The 25,744-nt window shown below is 39.0% G+C and overlaps 1 protein-coding gene across 4 annotated transcripts; it reads right to left on the bottom strand.

Moving 5' to 3' along the window:
• Positions 1-273: 273 nt before the first annotated feature.
• On the bottom strand, positions 274-24,903 carry MMADHC (metabolism of cobalamin associated D). 4 transcript variants are annotated; one of them, XM_039327828.1, is made up of 8 exons: positions 22,590-24,903; positions 20,093-20,130; positions 18,054-18,198; positions 16,965-17,182; positions 8,310-8,415; positions 7,642-7,772; positions 4,406-4,492; positions 274-2,812 (listed from the first exon to the last, which is right to left on the bottom strand). In XM_039327828.1, the coding sequence occupies exons 2-8, from the start codon at positions 20,105-20,107 to the stop codon at positions 2,618-2,620; spliced, it is 897 nt and encodes a 298-aa protein (XP_039183762.1). In that variant the 5' UTR covers positions 20,108-20,130; positions 22,590-24,903; the 3' UTR covers positions 274-2,617. The 4 variants fall into 4 exon arrangements, with proteins under 4 accessions (XP_039183762.1, XP_039183765.1, XP_039183766.1 ...); XM_039327831.1 differs by lacking the exon at positions 22,590-24,903 and adding an exon at positions 21,628-21,647; XM_039327832.1 differs by lacking the exon at positions 22,590-24,903 and adding an exon at positions 21,606-21,624.
• Positions 24,904-25,744: the final 841 nt, after the last annotated feature.

The following is a 25,744-nucleotide window of genomic DNA, read 5'->3' as shown; positions in this document are numbered from 1 at the left end:
CCCTTCTACTTGGATTGGAAACAGTTTTAGCAATAAATTATTACAGGAAGAATTGCTGTTTTTGAAAAATAGAGCAACAACTAATTTATAATGCAGTCACTTCTCTTTCCTATAATATCACAATCATACTGGCAGCATTAAAAAATAACTGTTAACACAAAAATTAAAATAGTAACATTATGCCCACAATACTGAATTCCCCAATTTATTTCTTAAATTAATTCCAATATACAACTTAGAAATTAGTTCAGAACTAATGAATATTTACATATGTTTCTTGTTTCAACATTTATTCAGTATAAAAATAGGTGTACATATAGCAGATTTCAAATTATACCTAAATTTATAGTTAATGATTTCTAAATAGCAGTCTGCCAATATTTGTAAAATAAGATAAAAATAAATAAAAGTTTATGTCATGAAATGGATAGCTTTAAAAATTTGATTTTGGCAAAGATCTGCTTTCTTCTGATCATCTTACAGTAACTGATTTGATAGGCAATATCTTTCCCTCTCTGGAGGAAGAAAAAATATTTCTCTATCTTATCCACATAAATATATAAAAAAAGTAAGAAAAAAAACCCCCAGATCTTTCCTTCCTGCAAAGTCTTTCCTCCTTAAAGGCAAATGAGCAGAATTGTGCAATACCACTGCTCCCAAGGTAGCTTCCCATGATGCTACAATCAGTAACAATACATACCTGCCCTAGAATGTGCCAAACAAATCCAAACTATTCATAATGCAATATCTGGAACAACTTTACTACAACTATTTGCTAAGAAATTGAAGGCTGGTTGAGGCCTTCAGCAAAATGAAGTGATCAGTGCTCTGCCATTTGAGTGGTCTGACAGAAAATTAAACTCTTCCCATGTAAGCATTTGACGGAAACAAATTCTATTTTCCGACTTGTTTTTTCTCTCTCAAAATAAGCCTTAACTTGATTTTTGGGGGTGGGCCTAATATAAGCCCTAACCCAAAAATAAGCCTAGTTTTGGGGTGAGGCACACACCTAAAAATCAGGGCGGGGGAGTGGAGCTGCCCCATGCGCCCCGTACCCACTTAACTTGCAGCCAGGCCTCTCCTCGACAGCCCGCTTCTTCTGCAGCGTCCCCCGACCTGCATTTCGCAGTCAGAGGCCTTTCCGTAAAGCCACTGCAGCCGAGAACCAAGCTACGGATTCAATCCATAGCTCGGTTCTCAGCTGCAGAGGCCCTGTGAAATGCAGGCCGGAGCTCCATTCTCAGCTACAGAATGAAGCTGCTCCTTCGGCTGCAGATGATGTGGGCCGGCTGGGTGGGGCTGTCGGTGCCGGAGGTGAGTGGAAAATACACCTCCCCCCAAATAAGATTTGGTGCCTCTTTTGGAGGCAAAAAAAAAAGAAAAAAAAAGACCAGGTCTTATTTTTGAGGAAACACGGTACCTCAACCTAGCTTCACTCTTCATGAAGAGTGTGAAGGAGGTGAGGCAGGAACAGTCTGCCACATAAGACGGTGTTGCTTTGTGGTTCCATAGGCATTACAGTTTGTCGATGCATTTAAAACATTTTAACACGTTTTCAATAGAAAATGTCCAGTCCAATTAGATCATTTACCATTTCCTTATTTTATAGCATCCATAAATCAAGCTTTAGCATATAGAAGTGTTTGTTCATATATAGAATCTTCAATTATTGTAAACAAAATCACAGAAATTTTTTTCAAATGATATATTTACACATATACAAACAATATTATACATCACTCTGCAGTCAAGTTGCACAATGACCTGGATCTCAAATCATCAATGTAACCATGAATTATTGTAGAAGCTCACTAAATAGCTATTGCATTTAACTGATACTACAACCTGAATCCCAGCTGAGGAATGTTAACCTGAGACATCCTATACTAGAGATATTCAATATAAACTGATGCGTTGGGCAACTGTAATGTACCGTGTACTTAGAGAAACAAAACAGCAATCTGTGATCTCTCGTAATGCCTCATGAGATGATAATTATTTGCTAACAGAATTCAATCCATACAAGTATTCAAGAGTGAACCACAACGTGGCAAGCTAGATTCAAGAGGTGAATTGCGCCTCAGACGTTGCACTGTAACACACAACAGTGTTATGTTGCTTTATCTTTTATCATTAGTTGCAAGAGAGTCCAAGTGGATCACAATCTTTCAATAATCAAGTTGAGTTATTGTGGTAATATTCAAACAAATATAATACTGGTTCTGGTAAACATGAAAATAGTTGAGATAGTTATTTCTTTTACTGAGACAATTGTGCAACCTCATTTTCCTTCTTCAATGTTGTAACCAAAGATGTGTAACCAAAGTAACATAAAAGTCTTGAAGATTTGTATTCTCAAGTAAAATTGCTGAGGGTGTTTCATTTATATGAATGATCTCAGGATTTCAGAGATGTGTGTGTGTGTGTGCCTGTGCATGTACACACACACGCACACACATATGATCTCAAAAATAAAATGTTGTATTGGTATATAAATCATACGCTACAAAACCTAGAATAAATAATAGAACTTTTCCTATCTATAAATCAGCATACTTTATCTATCTATCTATCGCCAATCATGTTTATTCACCAACTTTTAAGTGAAAAGGTGCTATTAATTCCCACGCAGCTTCTTCATGATAGGGCTGTCAGGGTTAGCAGTGGTAAATATGCTTCCAACTAGTACATGAGTTCCCCATAGATTATGCCGAATAACTTTACAGCAGCCTAGGTCTTCCACAAGAAATCCTAACTGGTGATACCGTTCATCAGTTTCAAAAAGAGTGTTGTTTGTGTAAGGGCCAAAGAACTGAAAGGAGAGAAAAAGAATGAAATATAGAGCATTGTTAACAGTTGATCTGATTAAATTCCTGCTTAAGTAACTACTGTATATGCACTACTTTTTATTTCTATGAGGCATTATCTGAATGAGTCAAAAAATAATTATGCATATTATGCTCTTAATTTCCACATTAGCAAAACGTGATCAATATTTGTCATTACGGTAAACTACATACATTGCAAAGACTGCCACAGCCCAGTCTAGAAAAGGGATATATCTAAACACAGTCGGCATCCATTAATAAAGGTTGCAGAAGAAAAAGGTTGTCATCTAGTAAAGGAACATAAAATATTCTAGTTTTTTTTTCCTTCTGCGTGATTCAGTTTTACACAAGGAAAAGTCATCCTGCATAATGATTGGCAAAATATAAAAAATAATGACAGAAAAGTATCTCAAGGCTAGCACTTTGAATGCATCACCATCCTGGATGAAAAGCAGCATGCATTTAACATGTGTGCAAATAAGCCAGAGCATCTGTAATACAAAGCCAGATTAGGGCGAGGGAAACTCAGGATCATACGTGCTGTCTGCTAGCTGATTGCGGCTTACCAGACTCTCACAATAACATGCAGACGGTCCTGGCTTAACTATGGTAATTGTGACTGTAAATTCCACCCCTAAATGATATTGTTGTAAAGCACAATGTTATGTGATTTGCATCGCTTAACAACGGCAATCCCTACAATCCCCTTTACAGTGGTGAAGTGAAATTGAGGGTCATTAAGTGAGGACCTCATATGACAGTGACTTGGGATTTCCTGCCAGCTCCCACAAAGTCAATGGAAGAAAACTGGCAGGAAGTTGCAAGTTCCAGATGGCCTGAAGACAGGCCAATGGGTAGGTAAGTATTATACGGAGTGAGGTGGGCTGGAGGGAGGTTACTGAAATTAGTGCATGTGGACTGGGAAGTGATTGCTGTGGTGCTGTGCAAGTGTGTGTGGGGGTTGCAGAGAGGGTGTTGCTACGAAACGCAAGTGAGGCCAAAATGTGTGCTGTGGAATATGAGATCTCAAGAATCTCATACTTTGTAAGTAGAGTTCCTTGGGGGGAAAAGTGGCAGACGTTAATTGCAACCTTCTCTGCTGGCTTCCCCACTGACTCTGCTTGTGGGAAATCAGCAGGGAAAGTTGCAGATGGGGATCACATGATAGTAGATGTTGCAACCATCCTAACTGTGAGCAGAATACCAAGCATCTGGATTACAATCACGTGACCATGGGGTTGCTGGGACAGCCAGAACTTTGAAGGCCGGTTGTAAGTTCCGCTTATTCAGCACTGCCAGAATTTTGAATGGTCATTAAGCGAGAACTACCGGTACCTCAAAAGGCTCTTTTATCACTAAGTATAAACAGGAAGAACTACGTGCAACACCTTGAGCTCCTACAATGATAGACAGGAAATACCATATCAATACACTTATTAAATAAAAATAATCTAAGACCTTTAATGGCAACCAGCAAGAACAAACAATTGATGGGAGGATTTATACTCTTACTGCTAGTTTGCTGAAGTCTGAACATGGTATTCCTCTCCTTACTATATTTTAACATAAATACTTACTGCTAATCCTGAAGTCGGATCAATGAAGTCTGCCCAGTAGCCTTCGGAACACAAAGCATAGCAAATTTCCTTAGCACCATTGATAAACTTAGAAGAGAGAAAATAAGAAAAATGCAAAATGCAAGTCTTTCTCCATCAAGCATAAATTCACTTCAAAATCAAAGAGCAAATGCTCAGAACTTCAGCTGATCAAACTGAATAACTTTACTAACAGGATTAACACTATTAAGCTATATTTAGATCCCATAAAGTCTTTGTGCTAGGCAATAAAGAATTAATACTTCAATTGCTTTCATTGTTCATTTGAATATAATGTTAGCTTTGTTTTCTTAATTTCACAACATCTAAAATTAAAGCTAAAATAACCACACATCATCTACTTTTCTCATGTTAATATATGCTTTTGCCTTGATCAGAAAATTAAAAAGATGGCGCAATTTAAGGATGCTTTCTAAATCCTTATCAAGTAAATTAAATTGAATAAATAAATACATTTCAGAGTACATGCATAGGTAGTGTCTGACTCTGAAGTAGATTGTATCAATTCAGAAAGCCAAAACCAAAGGAACCTATAACTAGGTAGGAAAAAAGGATGTTTTTCCCAAATCCCAAAGACTATCTAATGTAAAATATAATTGTAAAATTTAGCAGTGGCTTGAGCCATTTGCAATGAACGTGATTAAGGTTCATACCCTCTACGATTAATTTTTGTATCATGGTGCATGATATATTGAAATCAAGCCTAATAAAAGAAACATATACTTCAGGAAAAGCTGACTATAACTACATAGCTTTCAAACACATGAATGGCTTATTAAACCAAATATATGTATGTTGCAAAAACTGAAAATCAATTCTCTACACAACATTTTCAATTTTGTCTAATCCAGTAAAGTATAAGTTGTCAGTTTTAGTTAGAACGGGCTAGTATTTTAAAATCACAAACCACTGTTTCCCAGTTGGTATGTATGAGAAATCATACTAATTAAGGCTTAACTTGTTTTCAATGCTTCTCTCTCTCTCTTTTTTGGCAACATCTGCAAAGATTCTATACTTGAGCTTTGCCTTATTATGTTATACCATGTTTCCCCCCAAAAAAGACCTACCCTGATTTTTTTTTGGGGGGGGGGCTAATATAAGCCCTACCCCCAAAATAAGCCCTAGTTAGGACCCTGCCCACTCCGTCCCACCTCGCTGCCGCAATGGGGCAGTAGAGTGCGTGTTGCACCACTGCCGCCACAATGAGGTGAGGCAGGTGGGAGAGGGGGTGGAGATGCCCCATGCGCCCTGCACCCACTTACTTCAGGGGCCCCCAGCCAGGCCATTCCTTGCTTGGTGACCTTCCCTTTTACTCCCCTCCCGAGCCAGACTGCCATGCTACGAAGGTCCCCCTCCGCCATTTCAGAGCCAGGGGTGAATGACGGTGAAAGGCTTCACTGCCGCTATGCACCACTGGAAGGGCTTTCTTCGTGCTTCGGACCATAGATCACCTGCCCAGAGGCAGCCGCCACCTCCTTCTCCTCTGCCAGCTCTGCCGTGGCTTGAGCCATGACCTCAAGTCTCCCCTGCTGCCTCCCTCCACCAGCCCTCCATCGCCGCCCCTGGAGAGAACAGAGAACGGGGAGGGGGGGAGTGGCTCTGCACAGTGATGCAGAGCAGAGAAGAGCATTTGCTTGTGGCCCTGCATTGCCCTGCGTCTCCCTTCTCCGTTCTGGAAATGGCAGTCCCATGTTTTGCAGCTTCTTCGCCTGGTGCTGTTGCAGAGTTTGGCGCACCACCGCCCATTGTGAACCAACACCCCACCAGAAGTGGTGCCATAAAAAATCCTGCCAAATGTGAAGATGCCAAAGGAGTACTGCTAGTGAAGTTCATGGAGTGTGGTTAAACCATCAATTCAGATGTCTGTGAAACGTTACGAAAAATCGGAAGAGCAATCCATAACAAGCGTTGGGGCATGCTGACTTCCTGTGTGGTGTTGCTTCACGATAATACTTGCCCGCACACCTCTAGACGCACCTAAGAACTTTTCAAGTAGTTCCGTTGGGATGTTTTTGATCACCCCCCTATAGTCCAGATTTGGCATCGAGCGACTACTACTAAGGAATTTCAAATCTTGCAAGACGTTAAGACAAGTGCCTCAATTTGAATGGTGAATATGTCAAAAACAATGTAATGTTGTAATTTTCTAATGTGTATAATAAAAGTTCCGTATCTGCAAGCAAACGTATCTATAAGCAAACGAAGGTTTATTTCCGAATTGCCCTCGTATTTAATTCAGCAATTTCCCAAACTATAAGTTATACAGTAAAGTACTCTTGCTTTGCTCCTTTAGAATCACTAAAGCTATGTAACTCATTCAATCAAGAATTCTCCTCCTAAGTGACCCACTCTTCTGAATCCATTATCTAGAAGCCAGAAATCAGCTCCAAATGCTTTAAAATGAAAATAAAACATCTATTCCTAGCAGTTAACTGCAAGGTATTGTATCATTACAATTATTCATAAATGGAAAACAATACCCTTAAAATGTGAACATTTTTTTTAACTAGACATGTTCAGTAAATAACATTTTATGGAGAATACCAGCAGTAAATACGGACATCTGTTGGAACTTAATTACCGACTGCTTAAAGCCAAAGTGGTTAAAAGGGAGCCTGGAAAAAGAATGACCCCTAGTGGCAATTTTGCACAAGGGCAGAGTTAAATGTAGTTTTCATTTAAGCAAGTACCAACAAGCTTTCAGATGAAACCCTTAATTTACTATACAGAATGAAAAACATTAGAATGTCATCATGTCATGCTAGGAATGAGTATGCATAAATTTTTTAAGATTAGTACTTTCTTGTGAAAAAACATAGTGACTTAATTAGTTTAAAGTTAACAGTTAATTATGTGTAGATGGATATGGGTATAGAGTGTGTGTGTGTGTGTGCTTGTGTGTAGTATTTATAAAGGAGGCTGGTTAACAGTTTAAAAAAATATAATGCCTCTTTAGAACCAAATCTGATTTTTGACGACTGTGGACATATCTAGGTATTTCTTTTTTGGCTTCTACAATTTAGTAAAATATCTGTCCTTTCAAATATGTTTTATGTTTGTAAATAATGCTTTACGTTCAGAGTAACTGGGTTAGGAATCTATGAATCTATTTGGGCACCCACATATAAAAACACCCACCCACCCACCCAGAATCAGTAGTGGAAAGTAATTACATCTGATCATCCAAAGCCACTTACATTTTCAATGAGGACTTCTCGCTCATTTTCTACCTCTCCACTCCACCCAGTCATATCATTTACAGTTTTCTGCGTTACCGTTAGTACTGTTATGTTTTTGGAAACAACGTCTGGAAACATTGACTCAAAATCTACAAAAAATAAGAGATAAATATTTTAAATAACTTTGCCGTTGGCATATTTCTACATTATTTGCCAAGCGCCCAAAATGTGGTCATGTGATTATTTTGTGTGTGTGTATGTGTGTGTGTGTGTGTGTGTGTAATCATCGTTAAGTAGCTTTTTTTGGGGGGGAGGTTCGATTGTAACTTTGGTCGCTAAGTGACCCATCGTAAGTTGAGGATCCCCTGTACTCAGCCTCTAGCAACCAAGAGGAAGACACATTTGCTCCCTAAAGGCCTATTCTTTAACTGGTGCACTAAATACTTTGCTCATATAGAAAATTAATCTAGGATTAAAAAAAAAATGGCAAAAGGAAGTTAATTCAAAAATAAAATTAATTCAAATGTACTGAAGCCCAAGAAAATTAACCAAGTCACCATACTAGATACAAACGTTACTTAAACTGTCAATCTGTGCATGTTTTTTCTTCAAGCTACAATTTTATACACTTTTTAAATATAATTAACAATGTGGAGGGATGGGGGGGGAGAGCAGGAAACTCATACCTTTGCGCAACAGTTCTGGGCATGCTTGTATCGCACATTCTACTTTGGCAGTTTCAAAGTAACTTTTGGCATCGGCAATGTCTTCCTTGTGAACAGCATTATTGCCCTGAAAAAAAAAATAAGTTTTTTTATCTTAAGTCTTTAATGCATATTATCGATTAGAAAATATTTGATTTATTTTAGTCTTTTATTCCAGTTCTTCTAAGGTTGTGCTATATGTATGTGTGTGTGCATGTGTGTGTCCTTAATAATGTTAAAAACACGAATCCCGAATATACACATAACATGGAATAGATAAAAAACGATCACCAGGATAAAATCATAAACAAAAGTGTTTAATTTACAAAAGTACTGAACTTTCATCGACCACACTGCCAATATCGTCAGAATATAAAATGCTGGATCCAGGAGTCCGTTTTTATGTGACTGGCTGCCTCTGTGCCTTGACCCTCGATCGGGTCATTGGTCCGTTCATTAGCATAGGCCGTGTTGTTCTTAAAGGGGCCATTTCTAAAGTTGCTCTCCTCCCTCTAGTTGTTATTGTTCTCTTGATGCGTATGCGAGCGCCTGGGGATCGGCTGTCAGATTACTCCTGTTTGTCTCTCCCCACCCCCTTCGTTTTAACTTGCCTCCGTGTTGCCAAACTGCCTAGCATGTGTGTTTCGGGTGTCGTTCCCCCGTTTGCCACTCCTGTTACTTTCCTTACACGTGTGTAAATCTCTGGGGATTGGCTGTCCCATTGTTCTTGTCTCTTACTCCTCTCTGGTCCCACTATCAGGTGCGCCCCTTTATATGTTAAAGGGTTGCTTGTCAAGCACGTCTTTGGAATCACTCCTCCTCCTTCTCCTCTGCTTGCCAGCCTTGTTATCTCTTCGATACACATGTGGGAGCGCAGGAAGTGGTCATCCCGTCATTTGTGCTCACTGTTTCTCGCTTCTTCCACCACTAATCGGGGCCATGAGTCTATTGCCGAGTCGTTCACGGGGCATGCCTTTGGTATGCTTCCGCCACAGCTAAGGTCTATTACTCCTCTTCTGCGTCTGTGTCCGTCTGGGGCGGCATCCTCAGAGAGAATTGTGAACTGAAGGTGCGCCCCACAGACAAGACACCTCAAACCCATTCAGGTATGAAAGGGAAAGGGGGGATGGCCCAATGCTATCAGACAATCAATCCCCAGGTGCCTGCACAGTCCGGTGGAAAAACAAGGGTGACAAGCAGAAAAAACACGGGGGAAACACGCCACACAGACATCCGGAACGCGAACAGCTTAGCTCAGTTAAGATGAGGGGAGGAGGAAAATGAGCAAGAACCACTAGATGGCCACCCTCGTGACGCATGCACACACACCGGAGAGAAGGGAAGAGCGCCGATACACTCCTGGGTTGACGCTTGGCCGGACGTGCGGGCGCACCTGCCAACGGGGAAGGCAGTGGGTGTGGGGCGAGAGCGGCTGGATGCCCCCCAGATGCGGAAGAGGAACAATAGACCTTAGCAGTGGGGGAAGCGTACCAAAGGCATGCTCCGTGAACGACTCGGCGATGGATGCACGGTCTCGATTAGCAGTGGAAGAAGCGAGAAACAGCAAGCGCAAACGATGGGATGACCACTTCCTAAGCTCCCACGTGCGTACGGAGAAGATAACAAGGCTGTCAAGCAGAGGAGGAGGAGGAGGAGGAGGAGGAGGAGGAATGATTCCAAAGACGTGCTTGACAAGCAACCCTTTAACACATATAAGGGCGCACCTGATAGTGGGACAAGGGGGGAGTAAGAGACAAGAACAACAGGACAGCCAATCCCCAGAGGTTTACACATGTGTAAGGAAAGTAACAGGAGTGGCAAACAGGGGAACGACACCCGAAACACACACGCTAGACAGTTTGGCAACACAGAGGCAAGTTAAGATGAAGGGGGTGGGGAGATACGAACAGGAGAAATCTGACAGCCAATCCCCAGGTGCTCGCATACGCATTAAGAGAACAATAACAACTAGAGGGGGGAGAGCAACTTTAGAAATGGCCCCTTTAAGAACAACACGGCCAATGCTAATGAGCGGACCAATGACCTGATTGAGGGTCAAGGTGCAGAGGCAGCCAGTCACATAAAAACGGACCCCCGGATCCAGCATTTTATACTCTGATGATGTCGACAGTGTGGCCGATGAAAGCTTAGTACTTTTGTAGATTAAACAGTTTTGTTTATGATTTTATCCTGGTGATCGTTTTTTATCTATTCCATGTTACACACACACACACACACACACACACATATACACATATATATTTAACTTCTAGGCATGTGAAGTACATTTGAATTCTTGTCAGGCTTCATACAAGTGACAGTCCATCTGTACACAGTTTCAATTTATTATGATTTTTATGCTTCCAGTTTGTAATATTTTTTTCTTATCTGTCCAGACTCCAAGACTGCAGCAGCATATACATTTTGTAAAGTAAACAAACCCTAATTCATAAAACGCATTAAGCATAAAGGCATTTCTACTCTTGGAATGATTGTTTAGTGTGACTGTTTAATACTGATTTATCAAATTCTGCTTCAAAAACTTGTGATACATCCCCCCCAGCGGAAGGAAGAATACTGAAAAGCAGGTTCTTTGCCTATCCCTACTGAACTTTTCCTATAATGTACAGATAAAGGGAGTATTGACTTTCGGTTCCAGATGTGATGCCTTCGGACACGCGGGGGGAAGCTTCTCCCTGCCGTCTGGTTTCCCTTCGTCGGAAGACCCTGGAACGGGTCAAAAGTCGCCCTGGAGGGGTGACCACCATTGGGGAGGACCCTCGCAAGATCGCGGAAGGGCAGCAGCCCTTCCGTTTGATCCGAGGCAGCTCCCTGGGACCGACGAAGAAAAGATCACTTAATCACATCAACCGAAAGTCCCAATAACAGCTAAGCATACAAAGCAGGAGTGGAGGATTTGGGTGAGATCCTTTTTTACCTCTCTTTTTCCCTGCAAAATATCGGCTTTTTTGTGTGTAGTAACTGAAAAAGAGGCATTTGGGAAAAGATTTTGTGGTCTTCTCGGGACATCTTGTGGCAAAATTTGGCATAGCAACTGGAATTTCTTTTCAATTGTGCTTGTTGATTACTTTGATTTGTCCTTCATGCTATCAAAAAAGACGTAGAAACAGCTGTGGTGACAATAATTCTTACAAATTGTGGAGGTGGACAATAGCTGAGTCTTATTAAACAGAGCCTCCACTAAAGGATTATCTTTAATCACCATGGAAATGGATGAATTTTATCCACAACTTAGTTACAAACTTATCCTTGAAAAAATCCGTGAAGCAACAGAGCTAATCATTTCAGAAGTGAAAGCCAAAGACATTTTTACAAAATTACAAATTGAAACTCAGACTCAAACTGATCAACCTATAACCCCAAAAATAACAGAAGATGAACAATTTAACATTAAAGAAGATTTCATACAACATGCACAACTGGCTGAGATGACTTTAACTACAGCACCTGTAACTCCAAAAGCGGAGAACTTAGACATTTTAGATATCCAAACAACAACACCGGATATGACTCTCTATTCTACTCAGATGAAATCGCAAGAAGAAGAGGACCAGACTACTGAACCGACTATAAATATCCTAAACCAGGGGTTCTCAACCTTGGCAACTTTAAGACTTGTGGACTTCAACTCCAGCAAAGCTGGCTGAGGAATTCTGGAAGTTGAAGTCCACAAGTCTTAAAGCTGCCAAGGTTGAGAACCCCTGCCCTAAACCAAACATGGAGATTTGAATTATTAGGGCAACAATTTAACAATTACAAAGGGACCAGTTCTTTTGAAAGACTGATAACTGGACGTTCTCCCTTGATTCAAACAACAGGTGTAGGAATGAAGGGAGATACATCCGAGGTTTTAGAGGCACTGGCATGGAAACCTATTTGGCACAAAAGGAAAGCCAGAGTCAGATTTAAAAATGGGATTTAGAAATCTACTTAATGGGTAAAGCAGCTTTTTAGAGATAATGTTTTTTTTATATTTAGCACTTTATAATGAGAGTTAAAATTAACTGTTAGACTATAACTTTAATTGTTATATGGAAATAGATTTGTGATAATGAAAGATATTTTGTTATTAAAGGAAGAGTTATTAGAATGAGAATTAGAATATATTTGTCTATAATGAAGGTAAATTTTGGAATATGTGTATTTTAGTTATGTTAATTATATTATAATGAAATGAGGGAAGTCAAGGTTATCCGAAGTTTAAACATTGGTTATAAAAGGCTAAATTGGAATATATAAATTGGAATTAAATAAAACCTCTAAACAGGACTTGGATATACATAGGTAAAATACTATTGATAAATGTACTGATTGATTGAGCCTAGTTAGAAACTTATTAACATGAACATGATATAATATTTGTGGGAAACAGTGAGGGAATGTTATTGATGTAACCTGAGATATATATGAATGATTTTGTTATTGACTGATTTCCCTAGCACCACGCTGCTTCCTAAGTATCTGGATGTTAAAATTTGAAAAATTAATAAAACTTGTTTTTTAAAAAAAGATAAAGGGAGTATTTCTAGAATGAGATTAATTCTTGGTAGGATAGATTTGGTAACAATAATTTTTGATAGTACAATAATACTTCGGTACTCATTGTTAATTGGTTCTGGGAGGTACAATGAATACCAAAAACACTGAGTACTACACAATTTTTTCCCATAAGGAATGCAGTGAGTTACAAGGCACTTGACATCGACGAGTTCTAGTTAGTGCATTGAATACCAAACAAACAATGAGTAGTGGGATAAAATTTTCATATCAAAATGTGTTGAATACCCCCCCAAGGCTTTTTTGGGGGGGTGAGAGGAGTGCTCCCACGGAGTTCAGAGTGTCTCCGCTTCCCAGCTGCTTTTGTCCCTAGGGACAAAACAAGCCGCTGCAACCACTTCCGCGATTAAAGTGATCTGGTGAGGTTTTTTTAGAGGCGGACAGAGCTGAGTAGAGGATTTAGCTTTTGCTTTCTTTGATTTTATTTGGATTTTAAGTTTAAAGATTTACTTTTACTTTTATATTCCCTCTTTTTATTTTTTTTCTTTTGTTGAAAGGGGAAGTAAAATGGCGATCGGCAAGCCTTTCGGTTTTTTTTTTTTGGGGGGGGGGGAAGGTAGAATGGCGATCGGCAGGCTTTTTGGTGTTTTTTTTATCCTTTTCCTTTTTTTTTAATGATTGGAACGGAATGTGGATTTGATTTTGATGTTGGGTTTGGATTTTAGAAGCATTATTATTTTGTTTAACTTCTTTGTTTTGCTTTTTGTACTTTTAAAAAAAACGGAATGGATTTTTTTCTATTTAATTATTTTTTTCTTCTTCCCTTTTCTTTTTTTAACTCCTTTCTTTTTATTATAATGATCTCCTTTTGAAGGATTTTTTGATTTTTTTGGAGTTAATCTCTCTTTTTCTTTTGTTTAATTTTTGTAACTTTTAAGAAGGAGTAAAGATTTTTCTAAGATGGCTCCAAAGCGTTCAGTATCTTTTTGTTATAATGATCTCCTTTTGAAGGATTTTTTGAATTTTTTTTGGACTTAATCTCTCTTTTTCTTTTGCTTAATTTTTGTAATTTTTAAGAAGGAGTAAAGATTTTTTTTAAGATGGCTCCAAAGCGTCCAGTAATTCCTACAGCTCCTAAGGTGGTTTCTTCTTCGGTGTTATCATCAGTGCAACAACCTAAATCAATAGCTTCACCCTCTTCCTTGGTACAGCCAATAATTGTGAAGGATTTGCAAGATATGATGGGAAATGTTATATCTCAAATTAGGGCAGAAATGAAAGAGATTTTAGAGGAAAATAATAAGATGTTGAGGCAAGAGATAGTTTTGGCTCTAAAAGGAGTTGCCTCTGTTCTTGAAAAGCTGAACTCTCGTGTAGAAGAGGTAGCAGAAAAAGGGGAATTGATGGAGTGAAAATTTGAAAGCATGGAAAAAGAAATGGAAAATGAGATTCTTATGCTTCAATATAGACAAATGGAATATGCCTTAAGAATCAGAGGTTTGGGAGAGTCTGTGCAAGGAGATCTGAGAGAGATGGTTGCAAAGGACTTTGCTGTGATTTTGAATAAAGAAAAAGAGGAAATACTTAGTGAAATTGAAAAATTATTTAGAGTTAACTCTGTGGTGGCAGTGCAAAAGAATTTGCCAAGAGATGTGGTAATTTACTTTGGGAAAAGATCCCTGTGCAACGAAATTATACAAGCTTTTTATAAGAAGAGATTTCAAATTGCTTCACAAGATGTTATAATTCTAAAGGAGATCCCATCTAAAATTTTAAGAAGAAGAAAGGAGTTTGCTTTTTTAGCAGATGAACTTAAAAAGAGACGAATCTTGTTCAGATGGGATGTTCCGATTGGAATGGTAGTGAACTACCTGGGGATATGTTATAGACTTAATACTGTTTCTCAAGCAAAAGACTTTTATACTTCGGTCCTGGGGGTATGTTCATCGCCATCTATTAAGTTTAAAGTTTTGGAAGAAAAGAAGGTAGAATTGCAGTCTGAAGAGCCTATACTTATGAAAATTGGGAAACCTCAGTTTGAGGGGCCTCAACAAGTTGAGATGGAGGAGCAGAGGATAACCTGTGCAACATATAACTGTAAAGAAAAGGAGCAACAGAAGAAGGTTAAGGAAGCCTCACAACTATTGGTTTCTGAATCTGCGGGAGAAGTAGGATTTATAAATTTTTTGGAGCAACCTTTAAGGGTAGAATTGCAGTCTGAAGAGCCTATATTAATGAAAAATGGGAAATCTCAGTTTGAGGGGCCTCAACAAGTCGAGATGAAGGAGCAGAGGACAACTCGTGCAACATATAATCGTAAAGAAAAAGAGCAACAGAAGAAGGAGTTTAAGGAAGCCTCACAAGTATTGGCTCCTGAGTCTGTGGGAGAAGCAGGATTTATAAACTTTTTGGAGCTACCTTTAAGGGCAGATTTCAAAGCACTTCTTTCGAGATTTATGTATAAGAGAGACTGACAAGGATGGAGATCGAATGAAAATTCTAGATAAGATGTTTAAGTTTAAGTACTTAGTTTAAGTATTCAAAAGAGTACTGAGTCTGTGGGAGAAGCAAGATTTACAAACTTTTTGGAGTTAGCTTTAAGGGCAGTTTTCAAAGCATTTCTTTTGAGGTTTATGGACAAGAGAGACTGATAAGGAATGTGTTTATTGTGGATGGAATTTGTTCTTGGTAAAGATTTAAATGTGTATAAGGGAATTTTAATGGTTTATGGACAAGAGAGACTGATAAGGAATGTGTTTATTGTGGATGGAATTTGTTATTGGTAAAGATTTAAATGTGTATAAGGGAATTCTAATGTTTTAAGTAATGTTCAAATTTGTGTTTTGGAGGGAGTTTATAAAGAATGATGGATAATAATATAAATATGATATGAAAATGTTCAGAGTATATTACAATGTGTTTAATGATTGGATTTTTTTATTATTATTATCATTATTATTATTTTTAAGAGAAGATAACTTGTTTAATTAAATGTACCTAGATTTGTTTAGGATTTATATGTCTTTTAAGTTTTTTTTTTTTTATATAGGAGAGAAGATTATGGAGATTGAATGAAAATCTTAGATAAGAAGTTTAAGTTTAAGTATTTAGTTTAAGTATTCAAAGAGTATTTAGTTTTAATGGTATAATGAAGGTTTATATGTTTATTTTTGTGTTCTAGGATAAAGAAAGAGGGAGAGATTAGATTTTATATTGTAGGTATAGATATTCAAAGAAAGTAATGTTTAAATTTGTGTTTTGGAGGGAGTTATACAGAATGATGGATAATAATATAAGTATGATACTAGAAAATGTTTAGAGTATATTATAATGTGTTTAATGATTGCAATTATTATTTTTTAGAGAAGATAACCTATTTAATTTAATGTATTTAGATTTGTTTAGGATTTATATGTGTTTTAAGTTTTTCTTTTCTTTTTCTGAAAAATTTTAATTAAGCCTGTACTCAACTCTGGGAAGGTTGGGGGAGGGTTTGGGAGGTTTGGGGAGGTGGGGGAGGGTATGGGAGGGTGGGGGGGTTTGGGGAGGGGATTTGTTTTGTAAAATTTAAAAAACTTTCAATAAAAAAAATGTGTTGAGTACCAAATTCGATGAGTTTCAAAGCATTTCAGTACCAAGCTACCATTATATAGCAATGAAAATCAACAGATTATGCCAAAAATCAAAATAAACTAGGGCAAATCTTTTAAATCCTTCTCAGTATATTGAAGCTACCAAAGGACAGGTATTCTCTCAAAGTATACAGTTTGGAAACAATTAGTCATCTACAAGGATCATGTTGACTTGACTTAGGTGTTCTTGCAACATATCCCCAAAAGAGAAAGGACAGAAAAATAATCCCCTCTTCTCTTCTCAAACCCACCTATCTATGAAAATTTAATAAATTGGGATCGAAGTGAATCCACAGAAAGTAGCTTCTTGACTTGTATCTGAACTCAGTGAGGAAGATCTGATCTAGCAATTGCCATGATAAATTACTATGCAGGTTGAAGTCTACATTAAAAATGCACATAGGATTTCTTGTGCCATCCACCAAAAAGAGCAGCGAACGCATTTCTAGATTTGTATCTCACCTTCCCAGGAGACTTCTACACTTACCTGGAACTCGTTGACATACTGGGCCATTACAAATTCATGCCTTTCACTTGCCAAGGGTTCCATCAATAGATCAGGCATTTTTTTATGAACTTGTCCTGTTTTCTGTGGTGATGTACCTTTTAGGTGACAGTCAAAACCAATGTTACCAGGTAGCTGAAATCTTTGGTCCTGAGGACCAAAAGGTCCCATCACTTCATCTGGCCACACAGTTTTGGGACCTAAGAAAAGTTAAGTCTGTGTCACTGAAAAGCACCCACATACAGAATTGTTTTCATCAGTAAAGGACATTGCTTTTGGAATGTTGCTGCTTAAAAGTAGATTCATATACTTCAACAGAAACTGAAAAAAGTGTGTCCCATTTATCTCAGTAGAAATCAGTTCTGAGTAAATACTTGAAGTTGGGCTAAAAATACCAAAAGACACAGATTACTTAAAATATATACTGTATGATGCCAGTTTGGTGTAGTGGCTAAGGCAGTGTTCTCAACCTTTTTAATGCCGCGGCTACTCAACCGGTTGTAAGTCGAGGACTACTCAACTGGTGCAGCACCGTTTGCAGAATGGGACTTTTGGCGGGCTCAGCAGGGCAGAGACAGCCTGGACCATTCCTATTGGCTTTTGAAAGCCAATAGAATTAGACTCTATTCAAGAGAGTCTATTCTATTGGCTTTCAAAAGCCAATAGAATAAAAGGGAATAGCACAGCTAAGGAAAAGGGGGAAAAAATGGTGGACTGCGTTGTTTGGCGACCCCCGTGAAATGGTCGTTCAACCCCAAATGGGGTCCCGACCTACAGGTTGAGAACCACTGGGCTAAGGCATCAGGCTAGAAACCAGAAGACTATGATTTTGAGTCTCGCCTTGGGCACAAAACCAGCTGGATGACCTTGGGCCACTCACTTTCTCTCAGTCATAGGAAGGAGGCAATGGCTAACCGCATCTAAAAAAACCTTGCTATGAAAACTGCAGGAATTTGTGCAGGCGGTCTCTGAGAATCAGACATGATGGAATGGAAGGGGAAAAAAAAAGATTTTCTATAAAGAGATGGTTTTAATACTCATTAATGTGAGAAAAAATTGAATTTTCCTTACATATGTCAGGAGGTGCAGCAGCAACAGAAGGCTCATCTGAGCCAGAGGATCCTGCTGTGGAAAAAGCCTTGGGAGTTATAACCCTTCTAACCAACGAATAAAATCCTGGCAGGTATGTCACCAGTCTAGCTCTGTTACAAAGTACCTAAAGAGGACACAAAGAAAATTGAAGGCAGCACAGGTTGTGTATGAAACGATGACTTAGCATATAAAGCAGGGGTGTCAAACTGCTAGCCCGCGGGCCGGACGCGTCATCCAGAAGCCACGCCCACCCCAGTGCCGGCAATGGCAAAACTGTCTCGATATGTTGTGCAACGTCATGTGACGTCGGGAGTTTGACATGTCTGACATAAAGTATTCTTCCACAATAGCTGGTGCAGGCATGGAACATGTTACAATGAGGCCATGATTCAATCATCTCCCAGTGGATTACAGAGGCAGTGGAGGAAATTTCCTCCTGGCTACTCCACTGAAGTAACAGATGAGTCCACCACACCTGTAGTACTCTGGATGAGAGAGATCATTACAGGTATGATGGAAATGAATGCAATCATGTACTTCTCAGATTTAACATCTCTCCAAAGAATCTGTTACAAGGATTCATCCATCATCCTTGAATTTTGCTTGTTAATTTCTTGTATTAGCAATCAAAGAAAATACTTGAAATGTATTAATAAAAATCAATATTTTAGAGGCTGGAGTTTTACACCAGATTTACCATATAGTTACTACATCTAAGTCAGTGTTTCTCAACCTTGATAATTTTAAGGCATGTGGACTTCAACTCCCAGAATTCCACAGCCAGCATTAAAATTGTCAAGGTTGAGAAACACTGATCTAAGTATATACTTACAATTATATTAAAACACATATAAGTAATCCTTGTTAGCAACCACAATTGGAACTGACAACAGGGTCATTAAGAAAAATGGTTGCCAAGTGAAACCGTGATGGTCTTATGGTGTTGCTTTCCTTTGCTTTACAGAGCTGTAAAAGTCATAAAAGTGAGGACTGATCGCAAAGTTATTTTTCATCACCGTCATAAATGTGAAAGGTTACTGTGCAAGGCAATTATTAAGTGCAGACTACCTGTACATGAAAAATGATGGAATTATCTACAGGCAAAGGATTATAAAAAAATAAAATTATATGTAATGCACACATTATGCCAGTTCTTCTTCTGGCAAAGCTATTAAACAGGATAGGTGATAAGTCAGTTAAACCAGTTTATCTGGAGATAGCACATTTCTTATTACTAAACTGGCAGGCCACTTTATGATAAGTTGATTATAGTATTTTACCCTTCTTTATACTGGCAGAAAGTTAACCCAGCCTCCTGCATACCTTGATCAAACATATTCCTAAATTCAAAAGTCTGATGAGAACAAGGCCAGAAAATTATTAGAACACAAACTAATGGAAACACATCTTGTTTTTCTTTTTTAATCTGAACATGGCCTGAATCAATAAGACTCAGATGGCCAGTAACACCTCAGTGTAGTTTACTGTAATGACAAATACTGATCGTTTGGCTGACAATCAACTAAAGTTCTGATCTTACTATTTCCATCTCATGATTTCTATTTATACATTTGTCAATGCAACTTTAGTTAAGTTTATATTTTAATTAAAACACGTGGAAGGTTACAATACAAGCTATGCTTTTGGTTGCCACATAAAATGATATAGTTTTTAAATCAAGGGCAAAAAAAACCAAAAACACCTGTAGTTAAACTAGACTTATTTTTTCCCATCATCTAGAGTGGGCTGCTATATTAATACAGAGGATGGCAATTATTTGTAGATGCAGCATGAAGAAAAACAGCATTAACAGTTTTACGCATTTCTTAATTGAGAGATCTGAATCAAAAACAATGTGCAACATTTTTATAATAGGATTAAAAACATACTATTTCCAACCCTATATATAATAACTTTGTATTGTCTTCATTGTTACTGATCTCATAAGATTTTTTTAAAAAAATTCATACATACAGGCATATCTATTTAGTATAATAAAAATTAGTTATATTACTTACAGTTGCCATTTCCATGCTTTTCTTCGTTTAAAGAAAGTCTGAAACAGAAACATACAGAAGAGTGATCCTGAAATGCAATTTGGTAATTATGGAGAGTATTATATATTAAAAATAAGTTATTCCATTGAAAGATGATTAAACCTTCATCAGTATGAGGTTGTTTACAGCCACTATAATAAAAAAGCAGGCACATAAGATCTCATTTGGATCCAATAGGGTAGGATACAACTCCTAGTTCTGAGATATTACAGTATTCCCTTGAAAATCTTACAAATAGGATTATGGTTATTTTATTCTTTTCAACATAAGCACACATACTATTCTGAGAACAGATTTCAAGCTTTATAGTGTATGGCCAAACAATATATTTTAAGTTGACAATTTGTGAGTGATGAGTAATAATTACTGAGAAAGAGGTCATTAGGATAGTCAAATGAGGTTCCTTCATAGCTTCTATTATCTTTTCAAATGTATTATTTATTCATCAAATATATATAGCCACCCATCTCATGGAAAGTGAGTTATCCTTTTTCTGTATTCACCCTTTTCTCCTCTTGCTATGATCTTTTCCAACCTGAGTCTTCCACAGAGACTTGAGAAGAGCTCCAATCAATCACCAGGTTGATGAAAGGAGTCACAAGAGAAAGTTAATAATATCAAATGGACTAGATAGTCCAAAATGCTTTAATATACTCAAATTGCCCAGAGTCAGTTGATAGAGAGATGGGCAGCACACAAAAATAATAAACAAAATATTAAGAAGCAGATAAGCATCAACAGCTCCCTTTAACAATTTGCTGCATTCATAATCAGGTATGTGTGTATGTTTTAGCACAGCATGCAAAGACCTAGCTCTCTGGAGAAAGCTCTAAGCCAGGGTCTTCAAACTTGGCCCCTTTAGGACTTGTGGACTTCAATTCCAAGAATTCCTCAGCCAGGAACGCTGGCTGAGGAATTCTGGGAGTTGAAGTCCACAAGTCATAAAAGGGCCAAGTTTGAAGACCCCTGCTCTAAGCCCTCCGTTGGTAAAGCTTAAAGGAAAGAGAAGAGGATGACTAACAGCAAGATGGATGGTCTTCATTACAGTAGCAATGAGTTGAAAGGGCTGAAGGAGCAGGTCAAAGGTCTATGGAGATTCTCAATCATCCAGGTCATGGTTGTCCCAAAGGTGCCTTTTCCAAAACGGAAGCTTCTTCAATACTGACTGGTGGGGTCCCCTGAAGAAGCTCTTTGGATGAGAAGCAAAACATTTTCAAAGAAAAAAAAAACACAAAGTCCAGTTGCCTTTTGGGAAAGGTGCCTTTGGGACAACCAGGTTAGAGACAAAACCTATCTGTGTAGTTGTTAAAAGCTGACACCAACTTGAGGTCACATTATCAGCCCATCAATGCGCCTCTGCATTTAATGGGCTGCACCAATCCCCAAAAAGGTTTCTGTAGCAAAGCCCGTCTTTCCTCGACATCTTCGTGAAAGGCAGACATAAACGGGAGAAAGCGGTGGGGCATGAGCCCACCTAACGCATCGCCGAGACATACTCGGGGACGGAGGAGTAAGACTCCCATAGGGATTAGGAGTTGTAAAAAGGCGGCCCCTCTTGGAGACCAAGACTCCCGCAAAATCCCAAAGGTCCCATGCTGAGGAGGAAGAGGAGGCGCCTGCGCGTTCCCTCCTTTCCGCACAACTCTATGACGTGGCTGTCCCGCGCATCGCCTAGAAACAGAAGCGTCCAACCTTGGGCGACTTCTAAGATTTGTGGACTTCAACTCCCAGAATTCAGCTATGCTGACGTTCACAAGTATTTAGAAGCAGATAGATGTGAACTTCAACTTTCAGGCTAGAATAGCTGGCTGAGGAATTCTGGGAGTTGAAGTCCGCAAGGCTTAAAAGTCGCCCAAGGTTGGACACCCCTGATCTACAGCCTCCTCGACCTGCGATCCTCCGGGCTTGCAGGGCGACAACTCCCATAATCCCCAGCCACCAGCCATCAGACTCCCGAGCATCTCCCAGGAGCTATCTCGGAGGCGAGGCTCTTCCGGGATGGCTGGCCAGCAGCAACTCCCTTCAGAAGAAAAGTGTGGGACTGCTCCCGAAAGGAGAACGACTCGGATCTATATCTCTTAGATGAGACAGTCCCTAAACCGCCGGCATTCACAGCAGACCCACACCGTGATCCCCTCCTAGAAGTTACTCCGGTAAAGGCAGCCACCGGGCGGCTTCGGTCGTTTGGCAGACGGTTCAAGTGAATCGGGGCCCCAATTTAGAGGAAGAACTGATTTGAGAATTTCGGGTGGGACCGAGGTTGGCACACAAGTGGCTAGTCCTTAGTGAGAAACAACAGTTTCTTAGGTTGTCGATAGTTTTAAGAGGAGCATTTCGCAGCCTGGAAAGACAAGCCGAGCCCCCGGAGGAGTGGGGCTGAGGAAGTCGAGAAGAGCCCGTTTGGGGGTGAAAGGAAGCTTCCGGGGAAAAGAGCAACACCGCCGCCCGGTCTGCTTACCACCACTTTTCCGGCATCTGTTGTCCCCCACAAAATGGAAGACCAGGGAAGCCAGTTGATTATCGCGCTCGTCGGTCGAGCGGAAGGGAAAATAGTGTTGCCTTTGTGCGCCGGATTAGGAATAGGCGGAACGAACGATGCAGCGGCCTTTGCGTTGGTTGGGCGAAAAAGAATGACGAACCGGGAAAGGGAAAATTAATCGCTTTCCGCTTGGTCGATGGAGACGACAGCCTGGAGAGGATCGGGAGAATCAAATCAAGCACCGCTGAATGGATTGTCCCACGACTCTTTCTTTCCTCCTCCAAGAATTTAAGTCTGCAGGATTTCCATGTTCAGGGTATAGAATTGCGGGATTTAGGTGAACAAAAACACTCTTTAAAAAGGAAAAATGAGAGATAATACTGAAACAAGGCTCCTGTATTTACAATGACGTTATCCCTATTAACACATCCAGTGAGGAATAGTGGTTAAGATACTGGGCTAGGACGTGGGAGAGCAGAGTCTAATTCCTTTAAGCAAAGAAACCAGCTGGGTGACTTTGGGACAGTCAGTCTCTCTCAGGCTACACTGGGAAGTCCAAACAAACAAAAAAGACCTATGGGGGTGGGAAGCATGCATCTACCAGCTGGAGCAGTGTGGTAAGATTACAGTCCACAACTGTCAATGGCTTCATCCTGTAGTGATTTATGAATAATAATAATCCCCAATGATTTGGTTGTGGGGCTTGTGTGCTCTGAGGAAGATAGAAGCTATGCCAGAGGTTCAACCATATTGCACAGGTCTCTTCAGAGGAGCCAGACAAAGAGTGTCTCTCCCATAAACAATATGATATAATTTACAGAAACCCGTACCTGATGGTCATCAATAAGGAATGTATTAGGTGTTGGGTTTTCTGGATATCTAATGATAAATAGGCTACAGGGTTCACATCCTGAGCAACCCTGTAGCAACCAAAGCTAACAGCTGCAGCACCACTGAAAGAAAAAGTGTTATTTACTGCAAATATACCAAGATTGAAAACAAAGAAATAATGTTCTGTTTTTACAAATCAATCCAATGAGAAGACGATATTTGGAAAGAATGCACCAGTTCTGGAAAAAAAACATCCAAAATCGGAAATAGAAGAATAGAATCTAGTAGTTAAAGTTTGATTTATAATCTGAAAAAAGTATTCATCGAAACACAACTAGAAGAACTGCAAAAGTCTACCCAGAGCAAAGGAATCAAAGCTTTGCCAGAAGTAGCTCAGATTGTAGAGGCAAATCGGGGGAGTCCCCAGTAGAGGAAGCCAGCATACCTATTGAATCATTTTCATTCCCAATCAAGCACCCTCTTCTCTGCTTTCTCAGAAAGAACAAAGGCCTCTAAAAAAGAATTGAAACAAAGAATAACTGGCCTCTAGAACAGCACAAAAACAACAAAATAAGCTTTCCTGCATTGAAGTTTGTTCCAAACTTGCTAGCACAAATATTAAAAGATGTCAATCTTGCAAAATCAAATACAAGCACCAGCAAAAAACAAACCAATGAACGTACAGCATGGCTACAGTTATAACTGAATACGTGGGATCCAAAATTGGCAAAAAAGAAAAAAAGCCAAATAGTGCATCACCAAAATGGATGATTGGTCTGGAAAATAAGATCAGCAACCTAAGGAAGATGAAGCAAGCTAAAACAGATGAAAGAAAAAACAGCTAAAGAACAAGAACATCATGAAATATTTAATAAAGAAATATCACCTAGAAATGAGGAAAATTAAGGAAGCATTGGAAACAGCAAAGCGGCAAATAATAGCTATAGCAAGAAGATCAGCAAATACAAAGTTCAAATTGCATATTTTAGCTAGAATGTCCGATTTCAGTCCAATCAGAATCATTTCCACCATTGCAGAGATTATAGAGATTAAAATACAGAGATTGTACTGTATTTTTTTTGTATAGTGATATGGCCCAATAACTAAACAATAAATTATTGTGATTGGTCTCACAGTCAGCCAACCATAGTGAAAAGTAGAAAGTTCAAGTGGAAAGAACTTGTTTTCAACTAGTTGGATCTTTCAATATCAGATAGATTTTGTCAGATGTTAACCAATCTTCAGTTTTCCTCTCCTTGAAGTATGTTAAGTGCTTGGTAATGAGTGTGTGATAGATCTCCTCCTCTTCATCCCCATCATCTCAGACTGCAATCTTAAATGTATATATATAGAACCAATTTCAGTTGAATGCAAGAAGCATTTGCTGTTAAGGAAACAAATGATTATGCAACATCTGAAGTCAAAATCAAGTAAACCATTTTATAATTTGAATATTGTATGAACCAGCTCATTCTGATTTGTAAATAATAACTTATGGCTTACTTTACTGTGTTCCATATAATCAGCCACTGTGGTTAATTTGATAAATTAAGTTCAATGAAATTGAGGTTAATTCTGTTGGGTCAACCCAGCACAATGTAAATTAATCTGTTATTCAAACTTGAAGAGGAAATGTGGTTTCATTAAGATTTCTAGGATGTAGCTAGGGAGGACTCTCATGGTTTAATCTTAGAACTGATGCTTTTTAAAAACATGTTTATAAATGATTTGGAATAGGGCGTACTAATGGGTGTCAAAATGGCAGATATCCTTCAAGTTTAAAGTGATGTTCATTGCTGCCCAAAATCTTAACTATTCATACAAACTAATGGAATCGGAGCTAGAAGCGACCGATAAGGAAAGAAATTTTGTAAGAATGATAAATGCATGGTGTGAATAAAGCAGTTAAGGAGAAACTATTTTCCCTTTCACAAATTACTAGAACCGAAGGTCACTCCATGAAATTGAAACTCAAAAGAAGCAAGACAGACAAAAGGATTTTTTTTTTTTATACAACACAGAATTCAATTTTGGAATTTGCTACCACAAGATGTGATGCTGGCTCCAAAAAACAGCTGGACCAATTCATGGAAGTAATGGCTATAGCCTTCCATGGCAGTGTGACTGCCTCTGAAGGCTATCTGCTGGGAGCCTCCTTATGCCACAACAGACTGGGGGTCCAATCCAACAGGGCACCGCTTATGTTTTTATACGCAATTAACAATATCAAATTGGTTACACTTCTGAGCTTTCTCCCAAAACATTCCAGTTTCTCTGTCACTTCATTTCATGCAGGTTGTACC

This window comes from Crotalus tigris, unplaced genomic scaffold (genome assembly GCF_016545835.1).
Source record: "Crotalus tigris isolate CLP2741 ecotype Arizona unplaced genomic scaffold, ASM1654583v1 scf7180000024369.3102671, whole genome shotgun sequence".
Taxonomy (NCBI): Eukaryota; Metazoa; Chordata; class Lepidosauria; order Squamata; family Viperidae; genus Crotalus; species Crotalus tigris.
This window is presented reverse-complemented; position numbering and strand designations above follow the sequence as displayed.

Excerpts from the sequence above, each read along its gene's own strand:
- MMADHC (XM_039327828.1), bottom strand. Across the intron at positions 7,773-8,309 it reads CCCAGAACTGTTGCGCAAAG|ATTTTGAGTCAATGTTTCCA; the intron begins GTATGAGTTTCC and ends TATTTTTTGTAG. Across the intron at positions 4,493-7,641 it reads GAGAAGTCCTCATTGAAAAT|TTTATCAATGGTGCTAAGGA; the intron begins GTAAGTGGCTTT and ends CTCTCTTCTAAG.